At 41.9% G+C, this 17891-nt stretch overlaps 2 protein-coding genes across 3 annotated transcripts; one reads left to right on the top strand and one right to left on the bottom strand.

Moving 5' to 3' along the window:
• Nucleotides 1–317: 317 nt before the first annotated feature.
• Nucleotides 318–6775, top strand: LOC147602607 (uncharacterized). The gene is made up of 10 exons (XM_086797827.1): nucleotides 318–618; nucleotides 1758–1819; nucleotides 1900–1971; nucleotides 2065–2502; nucleotides 2533–3262; nucleotides 3340–3407; nucleotides 3496–3987; nucleotides 4066–4456; nucleotides 4538–5351; nucleotides 6706–6775. Exons 2-10 carry the CDS (start codon nucleotides 1793–1795, stop codon nucleotides 6773–6775), a joined length of 3102 nt encoding a protein of 1033 aa, XP_086653953.1. The 5' UTR covers nucleotides 318–618; nucleotides 1758–1792.
• Nucleotides 6776–7190: 415 nt separating this feature from the next.
• On the bottom strand, nucleotides 7191–13725 carry LOC147602606 (uncharacterized). 2 transcript variants are annotated; one of them, XM_086797829.1, is made up of 12 exons: nucleotides 13067–13725; nucleotides 11829–12877; nucleotides 9673–9885; nucleotides 9434–9502; nucleotides 9244–9345; nucleotides 8905–9128; nucleotides 8672–8800; nucleotides 8430–8594; nucleotides 8122–8259; nucleotides 7937–8030; nucleotides 7720–7821; nucleotides 7191–7631 (listed from the first exon to the last, which is right to left on the bottom strand). In XM_086797829.1, exons 2-12 carry the CDS (start codon nucleotides 12651–12653, stop codon nucleotides 7542–7544), a joined length of 2151 nt encoding a protein of 716 aa, XP_086653955.1. In that variant the 5' UTR covers nucleotides 12654–12877; nucleotides 13067–13725; the 3' UTR covers nucleotides 7191–7541. The 2 variants fall into 2 exon arrangements, with proteins under 2 accessions (XP_086653955.1, XP_086653954.1); XM_086797828.1 differs by having other exon boundaries at nucleotides 11829–13725.
• Nucleotides 13726–17891: the final 4166 nt, after the last annotated feature.

Below are 17891 nucleotides of genomic sequence, written 5' to 3'. Positions count from 1 at the left end.
GTACGGATCTGCGCATCTGCGCGTCATACGGATCTGCAGCAGCCCTCTTGTCTAAGTCCCACGCTTTTTAAAAAAGCGTGGAGCATGGGATCTACGGCTGGGAAGTGGGGTGGGCTTTTCACGGGAATCTGGGCCGTCCAAAGTACGAAACTAGGCCAAAAATATTGAACTCGGGCATCGGGCTGATGTGGAAGATTTTTGCACGCGTGGCAAGTGAGGTGTGTGACATGGATGTATGCGTGGCTGCAGGGACACGAGGGGGGCACAAGGCAAATGATTGCGCTAAATTTGAATTACATGTGCATCTCTCTCTCTCTCTCTCTCTCTCTCTCTCTCTCTCTCTCTCTCTCACACACACACACACACACACACACACACACATTCACATACACTGTACACCTTATCGATTGGTCTTGCTCTCTTGCAAAATTTTAGTGTATTTGAAATCAGCTGATAGCTCATGCATCCACAGAGAGAGAGGTGAAAAGGATCTAGGAATACTCCATGGCATCTACATATCTTCAATAAAAGAGAGAGAGGAGGGGTGCAGCCGGCTATAGAAGTAGAATCTCCAATCTGCCACCACCAAGCTAGGAAGAGGGACGTGTATTCAATCTGGTAAGGTTCTTTAACGCTCTATCTCTCCAATCTATTTTCTTGTTTTCATGACATTGTTTTATTGTTTTCCTATTGATTAAGAAGGAGCTTGAAGGGAAAAAAATGTTATCCGTAGCTTGTGTTAGCTTGCAAATCAAGAGCCAATCACTAAGTGCTTGATAAAGCACAATGCAATACATTTTATCATTGAGGCTTTTTTAATAATGTCTTGTATCCCTGACTTCGTAATGACCTTGCTGCATGGTGCCATAACTTCTTTTTTGATGATGCATTGCTTCATGAAGTCCTCCACACCCAATTCAAGCCTCTTATGTTTTGAGTAAGCCCGACAATGCATTCCTTTTGCCATAATTTGATCCACAAAAAACCCATTGCATGATGAAGTCTTCAGTGGATACTTCATGTTGTCAAAGCTTTATTCAATCCAATGGAAGCTTGTATACAAAGCTTCAATATCCAAAACTAAAGCTCATTGCGTTCTTTCATTCTCTTATGTCTACACATTTGTCGTCGAGGTGATAAAGGTGCAACACGAGGAGGAGATGATTGTGCTAGAAGTAGTCCAATGGAGGAGGGAGAGAAGGAGGGCATACACAATGTGCTAGAAGCTTTGAATTTAAATCCAAATCCATGTGGAGAGAGCAACCCTCAAGGGTACCTCACTTCTATGAACTTTGAGCTACTATATGACAAATTACCATCTTGTGCATATGATGCAAGAATCCACCCTTCCATATCAACACAACCATCCCCTCATAGATAGCCATCCCCTTCCATATCAACACATGATGTTGTTATGGTTGGTGTAATTCCAACTACATATGGGGAGCTTCTAGGCCTTTTTCAGCTTAGTTATTCCATAATGACTCAAATATGAAGCTCTATTACTTTGTGCCTGTCTAGATGGACATGCCATCTTCTATTAGGAGTTACATGCAAGTTGGGCTTTTTATGGCTGGAAGGTATGGGGAGGAGGGGCAGCCCTTGCTTCTATTGTATGGGCTGGTTATGAAGGCAACTGTGGGTACCAATTTACCACTCGAGCTATTCTATTTGCAAGGTTCTCTATGTCCATAAGCCATCAATTTACCACTAGAGCTGAATTAAATCTAATGGCCCTATTTTGGATTGATGGACAGATGAAACATAGGAGCTCATCATAGAGGACTTGATCATGAATTGGATTCCAGATCTAAATGAGGTAAGTTGTGTGTGTGTATGTGTTTGTGTGTGTGTGTGTGTGTGTGTGTGTGTGTTTTAATGAATTGGGTTTTTTTGTAGGTTGTACATGATATCAACTTGCCAACGGGTGAAACCAATGCATGCAAGGTCCCCATCCCCAATCTCAATGAGGTATGCATGGTCAAAAGCTAGATTTTTTGGGATAGTACAAGCATTGTTTTCCACATCAACAAAAGAATGGTAATGAGGAGTTGCTTTTCGTAGGTTGATTGGGACACAGCAAATGCTACGAATGAATTTGAAATGGAGGCTTTCTCAGAGGATGCAATGTGTGGCGATACATCGAGTGATGACATTGATCAAGATGATTTCATTCAAGATGAGGAAGAACATCTATGTCCCATAGCTTGTGACATCATGGATGATGCTCAACAAAGCCCATGCCCCAAATCAAGGGATACCTTGGACCCATATTTATATGTCTCAAGTACATTTTTCTCCTTTGACAAGCAAAGCTACAGTTTAATGAAATCGGATCTTCAAGGGGAAATCAATGTGACACTCGATACCTTAAAGACACATGATTGTCGAGGTTTGCTTAATTTGAAAAGGTGGAAGAGGATGAAGGAGGGTTTGTGTGTTGCTCCTATCCATGATGGCGGTCAATACATCTGCTTGAAATTAGCACCCAACCTAAAGATCGCAGCCATTGAAGATTAGGAATGCATCATACAAGCATCTCATCTCCTTCGAGATCGTGCAATACACCAAGGCGAGAAAGACACTATAAATTCAATCAAGACACAATGGTGCACAGATATTCAAAGCCATGGAATTCCAATAAGCTATATCAAAGATTGGATCGTTCTTTGTGGATGCCAGTTGCATGAAAGACATCAGCAAGATGTTCATAAGGTGCGTGCAAGTGAGAAAGAACACAAAAAACCCTCTTTGATTATAGTCACAGATCAGCCTCATGTTCAAGAATGTTTGGTTGACATCATGATTCAGCACAAGGTAAGACTAGTGTCACTTCGGTCCAAGCACAATGGGCCACATAAGCGGGTGGAAGAGTTTGCTTGCCATCGAGGGGGAAAGCCTTCTCGAAGTGGTGGTAAAAAGCGAAGATTGCGAAAATCAAAGCGGTGTGGCTGCCCCTTTAAGGTGGTATTGGAGTATGCAAATGACTCTGATAAGGTTAACATTCTCCTACACAATGTCCATGAAGGGCATGTTCCGGGGTCTAGGGATGATCTTTATTATTTGCCTATTCACCCGCGTGTGATAGCATGCTGCATGGATGACTTATTTGACGTCGGAACATGTCGTCATGTAGCTAAGATGTCAAAATCAAAAGAGCGATTCCATATGGAGAGCTCCTCTCCCCTTGATTGTGTGGTTTTTCGCTTCTTTATGATTCCCAAGGAGGTACAGATGATCGCCTACCAAATGCACACTCAAGGTAACATGCTATACATTGATTGTTTGTTTGCATGTCATGGGGCAATATGATTTAGTCAGCTGTCCTTGTTGATGCAGGGAAAAATTCAGATGATGCTTGGGAGGCAATGTACATGGAAGCACTCCGTTTGAAGGAGCAAAACAAGGTAGCCCACAAAATGGAGGTTATGCAATTCTTTTATGCCTTTTCGTATGGTAGAATTTAGCACCTATGTGACCATTTTCTTATTTTAGGTGATCTATGTTCAACCCTATAATCCAAATGCTATCGATGAATACAAAAGACCATTCATCCTTATCATTCAAGATGCGTGGATGTTGGAGATGGCAATGCGTTTCTCTCCCCATAATGCTTGGGCTGTGGATAGCACATTTAAGACGAATGTTTTTGGTCTACCTCTCTATGCAGCTGTGTTGCCCAACCAAAACGGTGTCGGTATTCCAATTTGGCTAATGATGTGCACAAGTGACGTTGCCACTAATCAAGAGAGCATAGCTTTAGAGCTTACCTTCAAGTTGATCTTCTCAAGAATGTCTCAAACCCGCCCTACTGCCATTGTAATCGACAAATGCCCAATAGAGCTACAAGCCATTCAGAAGGTGGTTAATGCAGATTCTTGTTGCTGGTTTGAAGATAACCAAGGACAACGTCAACAAATCGCCGCGCATGTCTTACTATGTTGGTTTCATGCCAAGAAAGCATGGGTGGAAAACCTTTTGCCACAGGTCTTCTCATACCCTTGTCTATTATGAGTGACAACTAGAGTGCTGGACATGGTTCTGAGTTGTTTTGCTACTTTGCAGGTTTCAAAAGACAAGCAAAATGATGTTTATAATCAGCTATCAAACCTCATGCAAGCAGATTCTGAACAGGCATTTGAAGGAAGATTCCAAGTGTTCTTGCAGCAGTACTCATCACATGTGAATGTATGCCGCTATGTTTCTAATGGTTGGTGTGGGCAGACATGTGTGTGGCGGACACGTTGGCCCAAGTTTGGTCGTCTTTTTCCACATGGAAACGTCGACACAACAAACCTAGTGGAGAGGTTATGGCAGTACATCAAGTACACCCTCTTGGATGCAAAAATCAATAGATCGATATTGGTCCTCTTGCATGCTCTCGTAGGCGACTCTCAGACAGGCACACACATGGGGGGTACTTTACTAGAGTTTTTCAAACAAAAACAAGAGTTAGGTAAATTGCCATTTTTCTTTATGCCATAGTATTTCAGTGGTAGGATTTGCTGCTCTGAATGGATTCTTGTTTTCTTCTCAGCCGATTCTGGACGCTTTAGTATCCAAGGTTCAAGCAAGAGTCACACTGCAAGACTCGCAGGAGGCGAGAGCATCCTTACAAGGTACAAAGATGATTCAACAACGTTGGAAGTGATTGATGAATCAACAATGCTTTTCAAGATCCAAAGCATGTCTAAGCCCACACGATGGTACCATGTAAGCATGCAATGTAGCTACTGTGATTGTCCGGATTGGACATCCAACTGCAAACATCTATATGGGATTCGATTGATATTACAGCATCATTTTCCAAGTCTGTATGCTATTTTGCCTATTGTTGACAATGCACGTTCTTTGGGGCAGCTGCAACATAATGTTGATGTTGGACAAAATGATGAGGGTACCCCATGGCTGAATTTAGAAGGGCAAGATCTTGACATTGGTGAGAATGACCAAGGAATAGGGCTCAACATTGAGCATGGGCAGCATAAAGTAGCAACTAATATTGATGAACAACTAGATCTTTGCATTCAGGACTTCAAAAATATTTTGCAGGGTCTCGAGGAGAGTCTCTCTACATGCGACTCCACACGAAAGGAGTTGATCTTTCAACGGTTGAGGGTTTCAAAAGAGAGTCTTCTTGCATTGGTGGTTCCAAAGGAGGTAGACTTACCTTTGCGAGGCTCCATTCGCCAAATCCAAGCTCATGTGACTCTTACTCGGCTTGGTCATGGTAAGAAACATGAAGGAAGTACTGTTGCTCTTGAGGAGGGGACAACCCCATTACAGCCAACAAAGCGTAATTTCACGGGTACGCTAAGACGTAAGCATCAGCATGGAAGGTGTCGAGTGAGGTTTGAAAAGAGGAATCGTATATTTTGCCCCCATTGCTACAGCAAGACCTTGATGATTGATCCTTTGCAAACACACTCTTGCCATACATGTCATGCATTACTCCCCTTGTCAAGGAGACATGCCCCAGTCGGTTCTGAAGTTGATCTTCTCAACAAAGTTTTCAACTTATGTGATGATTCATCTGTTCAGAATGGAGTGATTATATCTTGTGCATATGGTTTGCACGAAGATGATGAGAGACACTTCAACTTATGCCTCAACAACGGGATTGTGCTTGAAAAGATCCATGCATCTCAACATAGGATCATGCTTGTGTACAGTGGTTGATCGGTAGTACTATCATTGTTGTTGAGAAGACATGTCACAACCAATCAACTAAGATATTTTTTGAAGATTTAAATGCTTCTCTTGTCATGGAAGTACTCTTTATAATGAGATGGTTTCATTTCTCATGCATTGGAATCCATGAGTAAAACTTGAAATTGTCTCTTTTATGTCTATAATTTTTTGTCGCGTTTCAAGAATGCAATCAAACTTGTAACCTTTTTTTGTAGTATATAATAGAGTTTTAGTGTTGCTTGGAATGTCATGTGTTATGGAATGTTTGATTGGAAGGCTCTTGAAGTGTAGAGAAGCTCAAATAAGGTAAGCATATTTTGTTCACTACAAGCTCAACTCTGGTCATTTTTCACGTCCGAGGGTAGCTTTAATGTAGGATTGATGGTAATAAGAGGTCACAAACAACTCCCATCAGTTTTCATAGAGGTTTGAGCATGTCCTATTTTGGCAGCATGCCCAAAACTGGAAATTTCAGGTTTCCCAAATAGGTAGTTTTTGCCAAAGTATAGAGTTTATGCAAAGCAAGAGGTACAAGCAAGCATTGGGGATGCTAGATCATGAAAGAAAGTTGTGGTTTAGTAGCATGCATAAAAAATGCTGATTTGGAAACATTTATGCCTTGTTTAAGTGGATGCATAAACGGCATGTAAGCCGGTTTGACACGTGTGTTGGTGTGGGAAATATATGCCTTGTATTGGTCAAAACACAAGAGTTGAAATCGACTTGGAAATGCATGAGCATTAGTGTTATGTCCGTGTTGGAAATATTATGATATTTGGCTATAGCTATACATCAAAGCTATGTTGGATTAGTAAATGCATGTGTTGCACACTGATTTGGTACAATAAGGGATTTCCAGCTATCTAGTACAATAAAAAAAGCACGCTCTAAACATTCTTCATGATATGAGCGGCATCATCAAGCATTCAAGGTTTTTTGTTGGTCTCTTAGGTATAATGCTAAAGGCTCGTAGTTGAAGCTTGTGGTTTTACATTTTCTATTAAAATTTTGCAGAATGGAATTGGGAAAAACAACCTTACTGCTCACTCGTGTTGGGAAGCTTCTAATCTCAGAGTATGTGTGAAGCTAGAGTATGTGTGAAGCTTAGGTGCTACGCACACACACACACACACATGGATACTTGAATAGGCACCCATTTATGAGCATACATATTACAACTTGTATTTATTTATTTATAGACGTGTATGTATGTATACATGTGTGTGTGTATGTGTGTGTGTGTGAGATAGTCACATGGCACGAGCAAATCAACGCTTCAAGACTAAATAATTGGGCAAATTTGGAAATGACTAAATACATTAAATATGCAAAGAGAGTGGCCTTTGCACCAGAGGGCAATAATCCTACTGCCAAAACATTGACAAGCATAATAAAAACCTAGATTGTACACACTTTACTAAGGATAGAGGTAGACATTCAATGCATCCATAAGAGGATGAACCCATTGTCCAAAACAATATTTAAAAGAGGCAGCAAGGTATAATTAATCATTTGATCGTAGAATGTCATTACAAAAGTAGAATGTCATTACAAAAGTGGGCAAGATATAATTGTTTTAGAATGTAATTACAGCAGATATTGAAAAATGGAGAATTTAATCCCAAAATACTCGCAAAATGCTGCACTAAAACTGTATTGATGGCCCAAAAAACTGAAATTGCTTCAAAACTGAACTGCTCCAAAACTGAACTGATGGCTGCCCAAAAAACTGAACTGATGGCTGCCCAAAAAACTGAGTATGGCTGCCAAGCGTCAAATGTAGTGTGCCGCCTCAAAAGTATGTTTCGCCGATCCAAAAAGTGCCGATGCATTGCACCAAACATGCTTCTTCAGGGTTCACCTAAGCATTTCATGCACCATTGGTGTAGCTCCGTCCTTAGCTTGCACACCTCTTCGTGCTGGAACCAATCCTTTGTAAGCTGCAAACAAATGCCAACAAGCCAAGGATATAACATTGAGCTTCCAATACCTTACCCAATCAAGCCATGCTAAGCTCATTGGACTTACCCATGTCTTGCCTATGCCATCTTGCAGTATGCCGGCAATGAGATACCTCACAAATGTCATCACATAGAAGCCACAATCTGTGCCGTTGGGCTGCTTTGGTACCTGTTCCAAAATTACATATAGGATGTAGACAACAAAAAATCATGCACAAATAGCATATGGACACATAATTCAACATTGATATACCAACGAAACAACTAAGAAAACTAGCCTCCACCTCAACAATCTTTAGGTCTAGCTCTTTTGCAGGATCATAAAGAGCACATTGGACAACTGAATCAGCCACATGCGGCGCCAAGCACTTAAGAGCGCTGCATAAAATACAAAGCTTAGATTGTGTTATGCTTTGTGAGAGAATATGTGACCTACATATTCACAAAGACACTAGTTTTGTACGTATACCTGTATAAGCTTTCCAAACACTCCTTTGGGTCTGTAAGTCCCAAAGAGTCCAAGTACAACAGATAGTTTTTCTTCCCCCGTAAACGAAGCACCCTTTTGTCCTTGTTGACATAAAGCACGAAGAGAGACCAATGGCTCCTATTGCACACAAGACAACCAGCAAAAGTGAAAAGCAGACTCCTATTTGCAATAAATAATTGAGTACTATTCCATTGCCATATGCACACCAGCAAAAGTGAAAAGCAGACTGCTAAATGCAATAAATAAATAAAAATCAGCTGATTACTATTCCGTTGCCATGTGCACACCTGCAAATAATAGGAAAGAAACACAACTCAAGTTTGGACATGTCGATGCCAGCAAAGAAACCCGAAAGGTGTGTGACACGGAGCTCCAACGTCATGGAATACCACATGGAGTCAACGAACAACACCTTCTCAAGAACGGTGCATGGCAACATATTCTCCATCCATCTGTGCATGAAAGGGGGCAAATAAACGCTCATCCATACAACATGACATAGAACACATGACAAGTCTATCAAACTTACATTCCAAATAGATTCATAGTTCTAGTTGATGCCTCATCAACAAAGATTGCCTTCAAAAGTGGCTCATCTATTGCTGCATACAGCTTATACCTCGTGGAATTGAACTCAATCTCAACCCCTGAATTCAACCTGCAATGGAAATCCCAATATCAAAAGAGAAAATAAAAAACAAATGCTGATCTTACAATACAACAAGGGCACACAAAACTGCCAATTAGTTGTGACCCACTAACCTAGATCTTGCAACATTACGTTTTGCTATTCGTAGCCATCCTTCCCCTTTCTTTACCACGGCAACATGCGAGTTAGAGATCTCAAATGTGAGCTTGATATTGTTGCTCGCCTCAGACAAAGTTGGAGAAGATATATTAATTGGCACCGTGGTATTGTGATTTTGCATTGCACGAGAAGATCGAGAAGATCTAACAGGCAACTTCTTCCTTGTAGCTCCACATGCCTACAAAAAGAAAAGAAAAGAGACCTTACGAAGACTTTAATGTTGCACCCATGCAATCTCAAGAAAGCATATAACACATAGTAGAGTAGAGTTCATTATATTTATGTCTATCTACCTTGTCTACCTCCAAACCTTCTTGCATTGGTTTGCTAATCTTCATAAATTGAAATGACCAGTCAAGTGCCTCGTCCACTGTGCTTCCTTTTAGATCATCCATCTACAACGAATGACAAGGCAACATAAATAATATCATAAATAGACTAAAGAAATAGCTCTAAACAAAAGAGAGAGAAAGGAGCACTTACTAGCTTCTTGATACCCATAATTTTTTCCATGTCTACATGTTGCGCAACATTCTCACCAATTTTCAAATCCTACAAACAAGATTGTATAATTACGCAATGCATGATATGGAATGTAAACCGTGATAGTGAACTTAGGCCATATCAATGTAAACCATCACCACTAAGCATGCATGACAATATACCAAAAAGAGAGCAAAGAAATAGTACAAACAAAGATAGTGATAAAGAGCAACACTTACCGTCTTGGTGCTGGCCTTTGAACCCATCCCTCCTTTTGTAAGCTTTTGCTCATCGTCACTCTCAATCTTTTTCTCCCCATCATTTTGACCATGGTGCTCATCGTCACTCTCAAACTTTTGCTCCCGGTGCTCATCGTCACTCTCAAGATTTTGCTCCCCATCATTCTGACCATGATGCTCCTCGTCACTCTCAAGATTTTGCATCTCTTCTTGCTGGTCAAGGTCATCCATAACAATGTGTAACCATGCAGGTAAAGGTTTGACCTACACACATATCTAGTAGCTAAGCCAGTGTACTTATTATATATAACACACACACACATACGACATACAAAACACACACATATGACATGTACGTATAACACATTCATACACACACCTTAAAACAACACCCATGATTTTGCAAACTATAGTAATCAAGACCAAGACACTAAACTAGGGCAGATTTAGTAAACTATGACCATGTCTAGACATCAAGACCGGGACACTAAACTAAGGCAGTTTTGGTAAAAACTATGGTCATGCCATATTTTGCTAAACCATGACATGACATGACACACATTGCATATGCACACATACTCATATGCATGCACACACATGCATATGATATGACATAGAAGTAAGATCTTGTGTAAATATGTTTGTGTATGCATGTATGTGTGTGTGTGTGTTCTCGAGACTCATTTGATTATACACAAGGATGTACACACATATGCATATACACACATACTCATATGCATGCACACACATACATATTCATTTGCATGCACACACATGCATGCACACAAGCATAGTCACTCACAAGGGAACGAGAATGTGAACTTGTTTTGAGAAGAGAGGACTATTTGGAACGAGAACATGAAGCTTAAATCAAATGGAATGGGACGTTATTTGCATGAGTGCAATGCATCCACTTGACAATGGACACTCACTCACATGCATGCGCACATGCATTTACATTTACTCACACACATACCCATGCACACACCTTAAAAGTACAAGCACACATATGACATATACATACAACACATATATGGCATATACGTATAACACATACACACACATGCACACACATACATGCCTTCAAAGAATACCTATAATTTGCAACTATGGCCACGTCTAGTAATCAAGACCGAAACACTGAACTAAGGCAGTTCTGGTAAACTATGGTCATGCTACATCCATGTTTTAAATAAAGGTCAATGGTACTAAACAATGGTAATGTCTATTAACAAGGGCATGTGTGTGTGTGTGTTCTTGAGGCTCATTTGATTACACACAAGCATAGTCACAAGGGAAGGAGGAGAACAGGAACGGTTCAGAGAAGAGAGAACTATTTGGAACAGAAACATGAAGCTTAAATATAAGAGAATGGGATGTGATTAACATGTGTGCAATGCATGCACACACACTTGATAATGGCAATTTCAAATTACCCAAGGATGCAAAACAAACACATGCTTTGTAGACATACATGGCCTAATCAAAACCACGTATGTTTGAGAGGCTTATTTGAATTAAAAAGATTATGCAATGCAATAGCATATCGGCTCGAACATGTTGTAAAATCATATGCTCCAATGCGTTGCAACATGCATCAGAACTGGAAGGTGAAAATTCTCATTTTTTGCAAGCCTTACTAAATGTAAGAAATGCAAGAAGTACATGGCATGCACGGATGGGAAATTACACACATACTCCAAAGTCATAATATGTACAACAAACACATATGGCATGTACGTATAACACACACACATATACATGCATGCACACACTTGACACACACAACATATACATATAGCACACATAGATGGCATATACACACATGCCTCAAAAGGACAACCATGATTTTGCAACTAGGGTGATGTCTAGTAATCAAGACCGGGACAATGAACTAAGGCAGTTTTGGTAAACTATGGTCATGCTATAGATATGCCTTAAATATAGGTCAATGATGCTTGTCTACAAAATTTGTTTTTACCTTAGTTTAATGTTAAGTCATCCTAACTCAACAAGATGCATCAAGATTCAACTGCATGTGACTATATGCTTTACATATGTGTAGCACACACATGATCCAAAACAAAAGACTAAACAATCATGATATTTATGAAAACAAGAGACTATAAACTTCTTTTCGGAGCATGTAGACTTACTTTTGTATGTCCATGAGCTGCGATTCGACTCTCAATTTTGGCCAAGCGATTTGCAGCCGTCGACATGTAGGATGTCATCGCGTCTTTCACCCACGAAGCAATGTAGTCCTCCTTTGTGCCTGTCCTAAACACCTCTTCAAGATCGTTCCATGCTTGCTCCGCTTTCAAAGTCTGCGCATGCTCATATGTCAGCCGATTCCTCTCAAATTTTCTATCCTTGTCATGAAATCTTTTTTCTGCTTGTCTTTTCCAACTGCTTGCATTAGGATGAGGGAATATGCGGCTTGGGCGAGATGCCATTTGCTTGTTGGTTGGACGACCAATAACACGCTTAGGGATTTTAACTTGTAAGCCATGCTTTTTTCGGAGGTGCTCCTCCATCCGAACCCTCTTTTCAATGAAGGCTTCGCTCGTCGGACATACATTGCTTGCACGACATTGACGAACGAGCCTCCCATCTGGGAGTTTAACTTCCACATATGGTAGGGGGATGCTTGATATTGCCTCTTTTCCATGCGGAGCTTGGACTACATCTACCGGCGGCTCCAAATTTTCATGCACATTTGATGCAGCCATACCCATTCTAACCTCCAACTTTTTTCGTGGCCTTTTGTTAAGGCTATCAGGGGCAGCCCCTTCTTCAAATGTTCCACCTAAATTTGGTGATTTGGGCAGAGTCGAGGCTTGCTTCTCCAATTTTGGATCCAACCCATCGTCGTCTCTACCCTTGCTGCTTCCTTGCCCTGCAACGACCTTCTTTCCCAGCTTGCAATCTTGTTGTGCAAGAGCCTTCTTGCCCTTGCCCTGTTGGTTTCTAGGTGCCATTCCCAAAAAACCCTGCTCTGCTGCACCTTACAAATCTCTATGAAGAGCCACTCTCCAATTGCAAGCCAACCTTAGTGCAAAAAATCAGCTTTGAATCTAGCCTGTATAAATATGATCCTGGCCCAGTTCACAACCGTGGATCCCATGCTCCACGCTTTTTTAAAAAGCGTGGGACTTAGTCAAGAGGAAGGGCAGCAACATAACTAAAGCATTAGAGTCACCATCTGCATGCATGCACATGAAAAAGACACAAGCGAAGATATGCCATCTGAGCAGCTAAGCATATGCACCTTCATCAATCTATGCAGCCGACCCTCAAACATCGATGAATTGTATTTTTCTTGGAAACTAAGCATTCAAGATGAAAACCCAAATCCAAGCAAACTGGAAAGAAAATGGGAAAATAGACTCACCTTCCATGGCTTGCATGTTCGCAATATCAAGATGATGTAAGAGAGACAAAGCACATTGACATACACAGGGACCTTGCTGTACCCTCCATCTTCCAATCACTCCTTAATTACATAATGCGGAGCTTGCTTGCATTCGTGTATCTCCATACTAGTCCCACGCTTTCTGCCTGTACATGAAAACACCTTCCAATGCAAGCTGTGCTTCTTAAGAAGATCCAGTAGAGCCAGCTATGGCAGAAGTTTTGTATCTTTGGTGGCAGCTCCTCTGCGTAAAGAGGATGGAGCCGGGCCGGGAAAGAACAAGAACCAAATGAAGCAGGAGAGATGGTTTTGGGGGGGCAGGGGGGGAGAGAGAGACGGCTAACAGAGAGAGAGAGAGAGAGAGAGCTAACAGAGGGAAGGGGGAGAGAGAGAGAGAGAGAGAGATGCAACCGTGCTGGTTTTAGGATTAGGGTCTGCCGCGTCAGGTCCGCCAGATGCCAGAGTGAGAAGGACAAGAAGAGCCACGCACGCAAAAATCTTCCACATCAGCCCGATGCCCGAGTTCAATATTTTTGGCCTAGTTTCGTACTTTGGACGGCCCAGATTCCCGTGAAAAGCCCACCCCACTTCCCAGCCGTAGATCCCATGCTCCGCGCTTTTTTAAAAAGCGTGGGACTTAGACAAGAGGGCAGCACCATGCTAGTTGCCACTTAGATCTACAGCCAATAGCCGCCTCCCAGCTGCCCACCGTACGGATCTACAATAGCAGCCAACAGTCGCTTGGCGCTGTCCATCATCGTACAGATCTGCGCATCTGCCCGTCATACGGATCTGCAGCACCATGCTAGTTGCTACATAGCCGCCTCCTCCCAGTTGCTCACCGTATGGATCTACAACAGCAGCCAACAATTGCCTGCGCTGCCACAAAAACTAATGTCGCCGCTTGCTACGACCACTACTCCATCGTTTCGCCTGTGCATTAGAAGACTCGCCCAGGTGTGAATTAACAAACTCCCAAATCAATTTTTTGATTTGGGGATTTTCGCAGCATCGCCATAGCAGCATCCATCCACCGGCTGAGCCGCTAGCTCCGCCTGCCGCCACCGTTGCAGAGCCAAATTTTTAGACCAAAAATTTTTCAAAATTTTTTGCATGGCTACGTTCCTCGTCATTTCCCAAGTCTCCCAAGTTGGAGAACTCCAGAATCGGAGCCCTCAAAAACCCTCTGCAAATTTTCAGCTTCGCCAAAAACAGAGTTGAATTGAGCCTTGGGTTAAATCCGGTATTCATCGTGCTCTCTCTCAGTGCACTCGGCATCGAAATACAACATGCTGACACCCATCTTTGGGGTTTGTTTTGGTCATCAAGCCTCTATTTAGATAACTTTTCTATCCCTACACTCTGTCATCTCAATACATTTGCAGGTCCTTGTCACATCAGTGAATCATCGGGCATCACAGAAGCCTACCTTTCAGTGGACATTGAGGGTTTGTAGTGCATTGTGCAGTGCGCTTGGGACAGATTGTTAGTTACCTTTGAGCAATGACTAATAATGATGTATTTGGGATGCTCTCTGCCAAGGAAAAGCTTGATGGGACGAATTATCCCATGTGGGCATATATGATGAAGCATGTATTGGTTCCAAATAATTTGGGGGTGTATGTATCTGGTGCTGAGTTAAGGCCTGTTGGTCTTGCATCTACAGCTAGCACGTCAGGGGGATCCAATGTTGGAACGAGTGATTCTGGTTCTAGTGGAAGTGCACTGCGTGCACCTATTCCTTCTACACAAGAACAACTTAGATGGGATGCTAAAGATGCGCAGGCTCATCCCTTGATTACTCTCTCATGTAAATGGCAAGTCGTACCTCATATCCGTTCATGTACTTCTTCTAAAAGTGCATGGGATATACTTCATATGACTAAGGGTGATTCTGTGGATGGATTTGCGAGAGCAGTTTATCAGTATTGTTGAGGTGATATCTGACAATTCACTTGTCTCCACGGTTCTCAATGGCTTGCCTGAATCCTATCAGGATTTGCTATGACTATTCGTCTCTTGAGGAAGAGAAATATAGATTTGTACACATTTGATGATTTGGTAGCTCTCTTGCTACACAAAGAGCAATCTCGTTCCAAACATGATTACTGCAGATCGGGCTTTTGCTGTCTCTCGTTATGGGAAAGGAAAATCTGGGACTAGATCTAGTGCTAAACCTAAAGGCAAAGCACAAGCCCATTCAGGTCCTCCTAAGTCCAAAGAGGAGAAGACTGAGAAGAAGAAGAGATGCAACTATTGTTGAAAATGTGGTCATGTAATTGAGGAATGCAGAAAGCGTAAAGAGAGTGAGAAAAAGAAGCAGCAGCAGCAGCAAGGTCTTGCTACAACTATAGGGGACAATGCGGAGGAAACAAATTTTGCAACTATAGGAGACAATGCCGAGGAAACAAATTTTGCACATGATGGCTATGCCTTAACAGTCACATGTAGTGTTTTGTTTGCCTCTTGTTTGTCATTGTTGGATACTGATTAGTATTTTGATTCAGGTGCTACAAAGTACATCACTTCGTGCAAGAAGCTGTTTGCTACCTTGAGAGATGCAATGTCGTTTTGTCAAGTGGTACAGTCATAGTTGCAAACATTCTCATTTGCAAGGGTATGCAAACGTTTGCAAAGAATGCAACAAACTCGTGATTGCAGAGGTTTGGATTCTTCACTTCTTTCCAATGTTTAAAAACGGGTGCCTAGCCAAAATTTGGGTTCTTGTAAGGCAGCGTGTAAAAAAATGAGATTTAAAGATGTTGTCTCAACCCTCAAATTTTTTTAGCTTGTAAGTTCTAGCTTTAAATCTTAGTTTGTGTTCTCTTTTCTTCTCACATAATTAGTAATTTGGGCATAAGTTTTATGATTTTATGCTTACATAGTAAGGTCATGAATGCAACCGTGTCAAGGTTTGAAGCATTTTTAGCATACTTAGCATACTCTTATGCGAATGCGCGAATGCAAAGAATGCTTGCAACTATGGGTACAGTTTTGTGTGCTAATAATGCATCATATGTCATTAAAGGCATTGGCAATGTGGAGTTAACATCATGTAGTGGGGACATGTATCCCCTTTGCAGATACTTTGTATGTACCTAGAATTTGCAAGCTCTTATTTTTGTGTCAGCACTTGCAAAAGCTGGTCTCAAAATCTAGTTTTCTGATCATTGTTGCTCTATTTATGAGAGAACAGCGGATGCATGTATGCTATCTGGTACATTACGCGCGACAGCCTTTACAGGCTTGACATGTAAGACATGAGTAGTGATTCTCATGATGATGCTATGGTTGCTTCCATATCAGAGGTTATGCGTGACATTGAGCTATGGCATGCTCCCTTCTCTTATGCGTTTATGGCGTCAGTCTATGGTTCATGAGTTGCCACCTATGCAACTCCCACACAAACATTTATGCAAGGGATGTATATTGGGAAACATGCATCGTGAGTCCTTTCCAAAGGATGGCACTGTGCGAGCTACTCGGCCATTGCAGCTTGTACATAGTGATTTATGTGGCCCTATGAGGGCATCATCTTTTGCAGGACATCTATACTTTATGACTTCATTGACAATTACACTCGATTTTGTTGGGTGTATGGTTTGAAAGCTAAATCAGATGCATTTACAACTTTCTATCAGTTTCTCCCTATGGCTACTAAAAATGCTTGCAACAATAAGCTCATGACATTGCGTACAGATCGAGGGGGAGGAATATTTATCTTTTATGTAGTCACGTGGTATTTCTCATCAGTGTACTACTCCTTATATACCACGGTAGAATGGTGTGGCTGAGCAACTATAATTGTACACTTATGGAAATGGCAAGATGTACACTTAAAAGCAAGGATTAGCCATCCAGATTTTGGCTTGAAGCGGTCATGTGCGCCGACTATGTGTTGAACCGCTGTCCCATTAAAGCATTAAAATCTACGACAGCTTCTTATGAGGCTTGGAATGGCAGAATCCCTGTAGTCACTCATATGCGTGTTTTTGGATGTGTGGCTTACGTGCATGTACCAGTAGAGCAAAGACATAAACTTGAAGCAAAGGCATTGAAATGCATTTTTGTGGGGTATAGTAGTGAGAGCAAAGGATACAAGCTATCCTTCACTCTCACATTTCAGTTCAGCACAGCTCCATTGGGACAGGTCTCCACACACACTCGTTATACCTTTACGAGGGAGACTGACACCGTGTACATAGATGAGATATACAGACGCTTATGTGCCGAGGAGTCGGGACGGCCATTAGATGAGCTCACTCATATATTGATAGAGATGCTTCATGCTGCTGCTGCTGCAGCATCAGAGGCATATCCCCATAGTCAGCCTACACGGAGACGATCTGGGAACATGCCCCAGAACAGCTGGTATGATGAGGAGTGCATAGAGATGAGGATCAGATTACAGAGAGAAGAGGTGCTCATGGGTGTTACCACTCACACACAGTCACGGATTACCTTCCGGTGCCTAGTGCGACGGAAGAAGAGGGCTTATCTTGCTCAGTTAGAGAGGGATTTGTATCAGTTATTTATGAGTCAGGACTCAGGCGAGGCATGGAGACTATTCCATGAGCATTCACCATCACCAGCCATTACCTCCACAGAGTTTTGGGGTGAGTATGCAACATCCCTGTACACAGCACCAGGATAGCCGCCCTTGCCAGACCCATCGGAGCCATGCTCGGAGCCATGCTCAGAGACATGTGCTTTCTTTACTACTGAGATGGTTGCTGAGATGGTAAGGAAAGCTATTGACAGGATGAGGACTGGGAGAGCATATGATCATGATGGTTTGGTAGCA

This window comes from Cibotium barometz, unplaced genomic scaffold, assembly GCF_041138505.1.
Source record: "Cibotium barometz isolate CiBa-2024 unplaced genomic scaffold, ASM4113850v1 ctg390, whole genome shotgun sequence".
NCBI classification, from domain to species: domain Eukaryota; kingdom Viridiplantae; phylum Streptophyta; class Polypodiopsida; order Cyatheales; family Cibotiaceae; genus Cibotium; species Cibotium barometz.
This window is presented reverse-complemented; position numbering and strand designations above follow the sequence as displayed.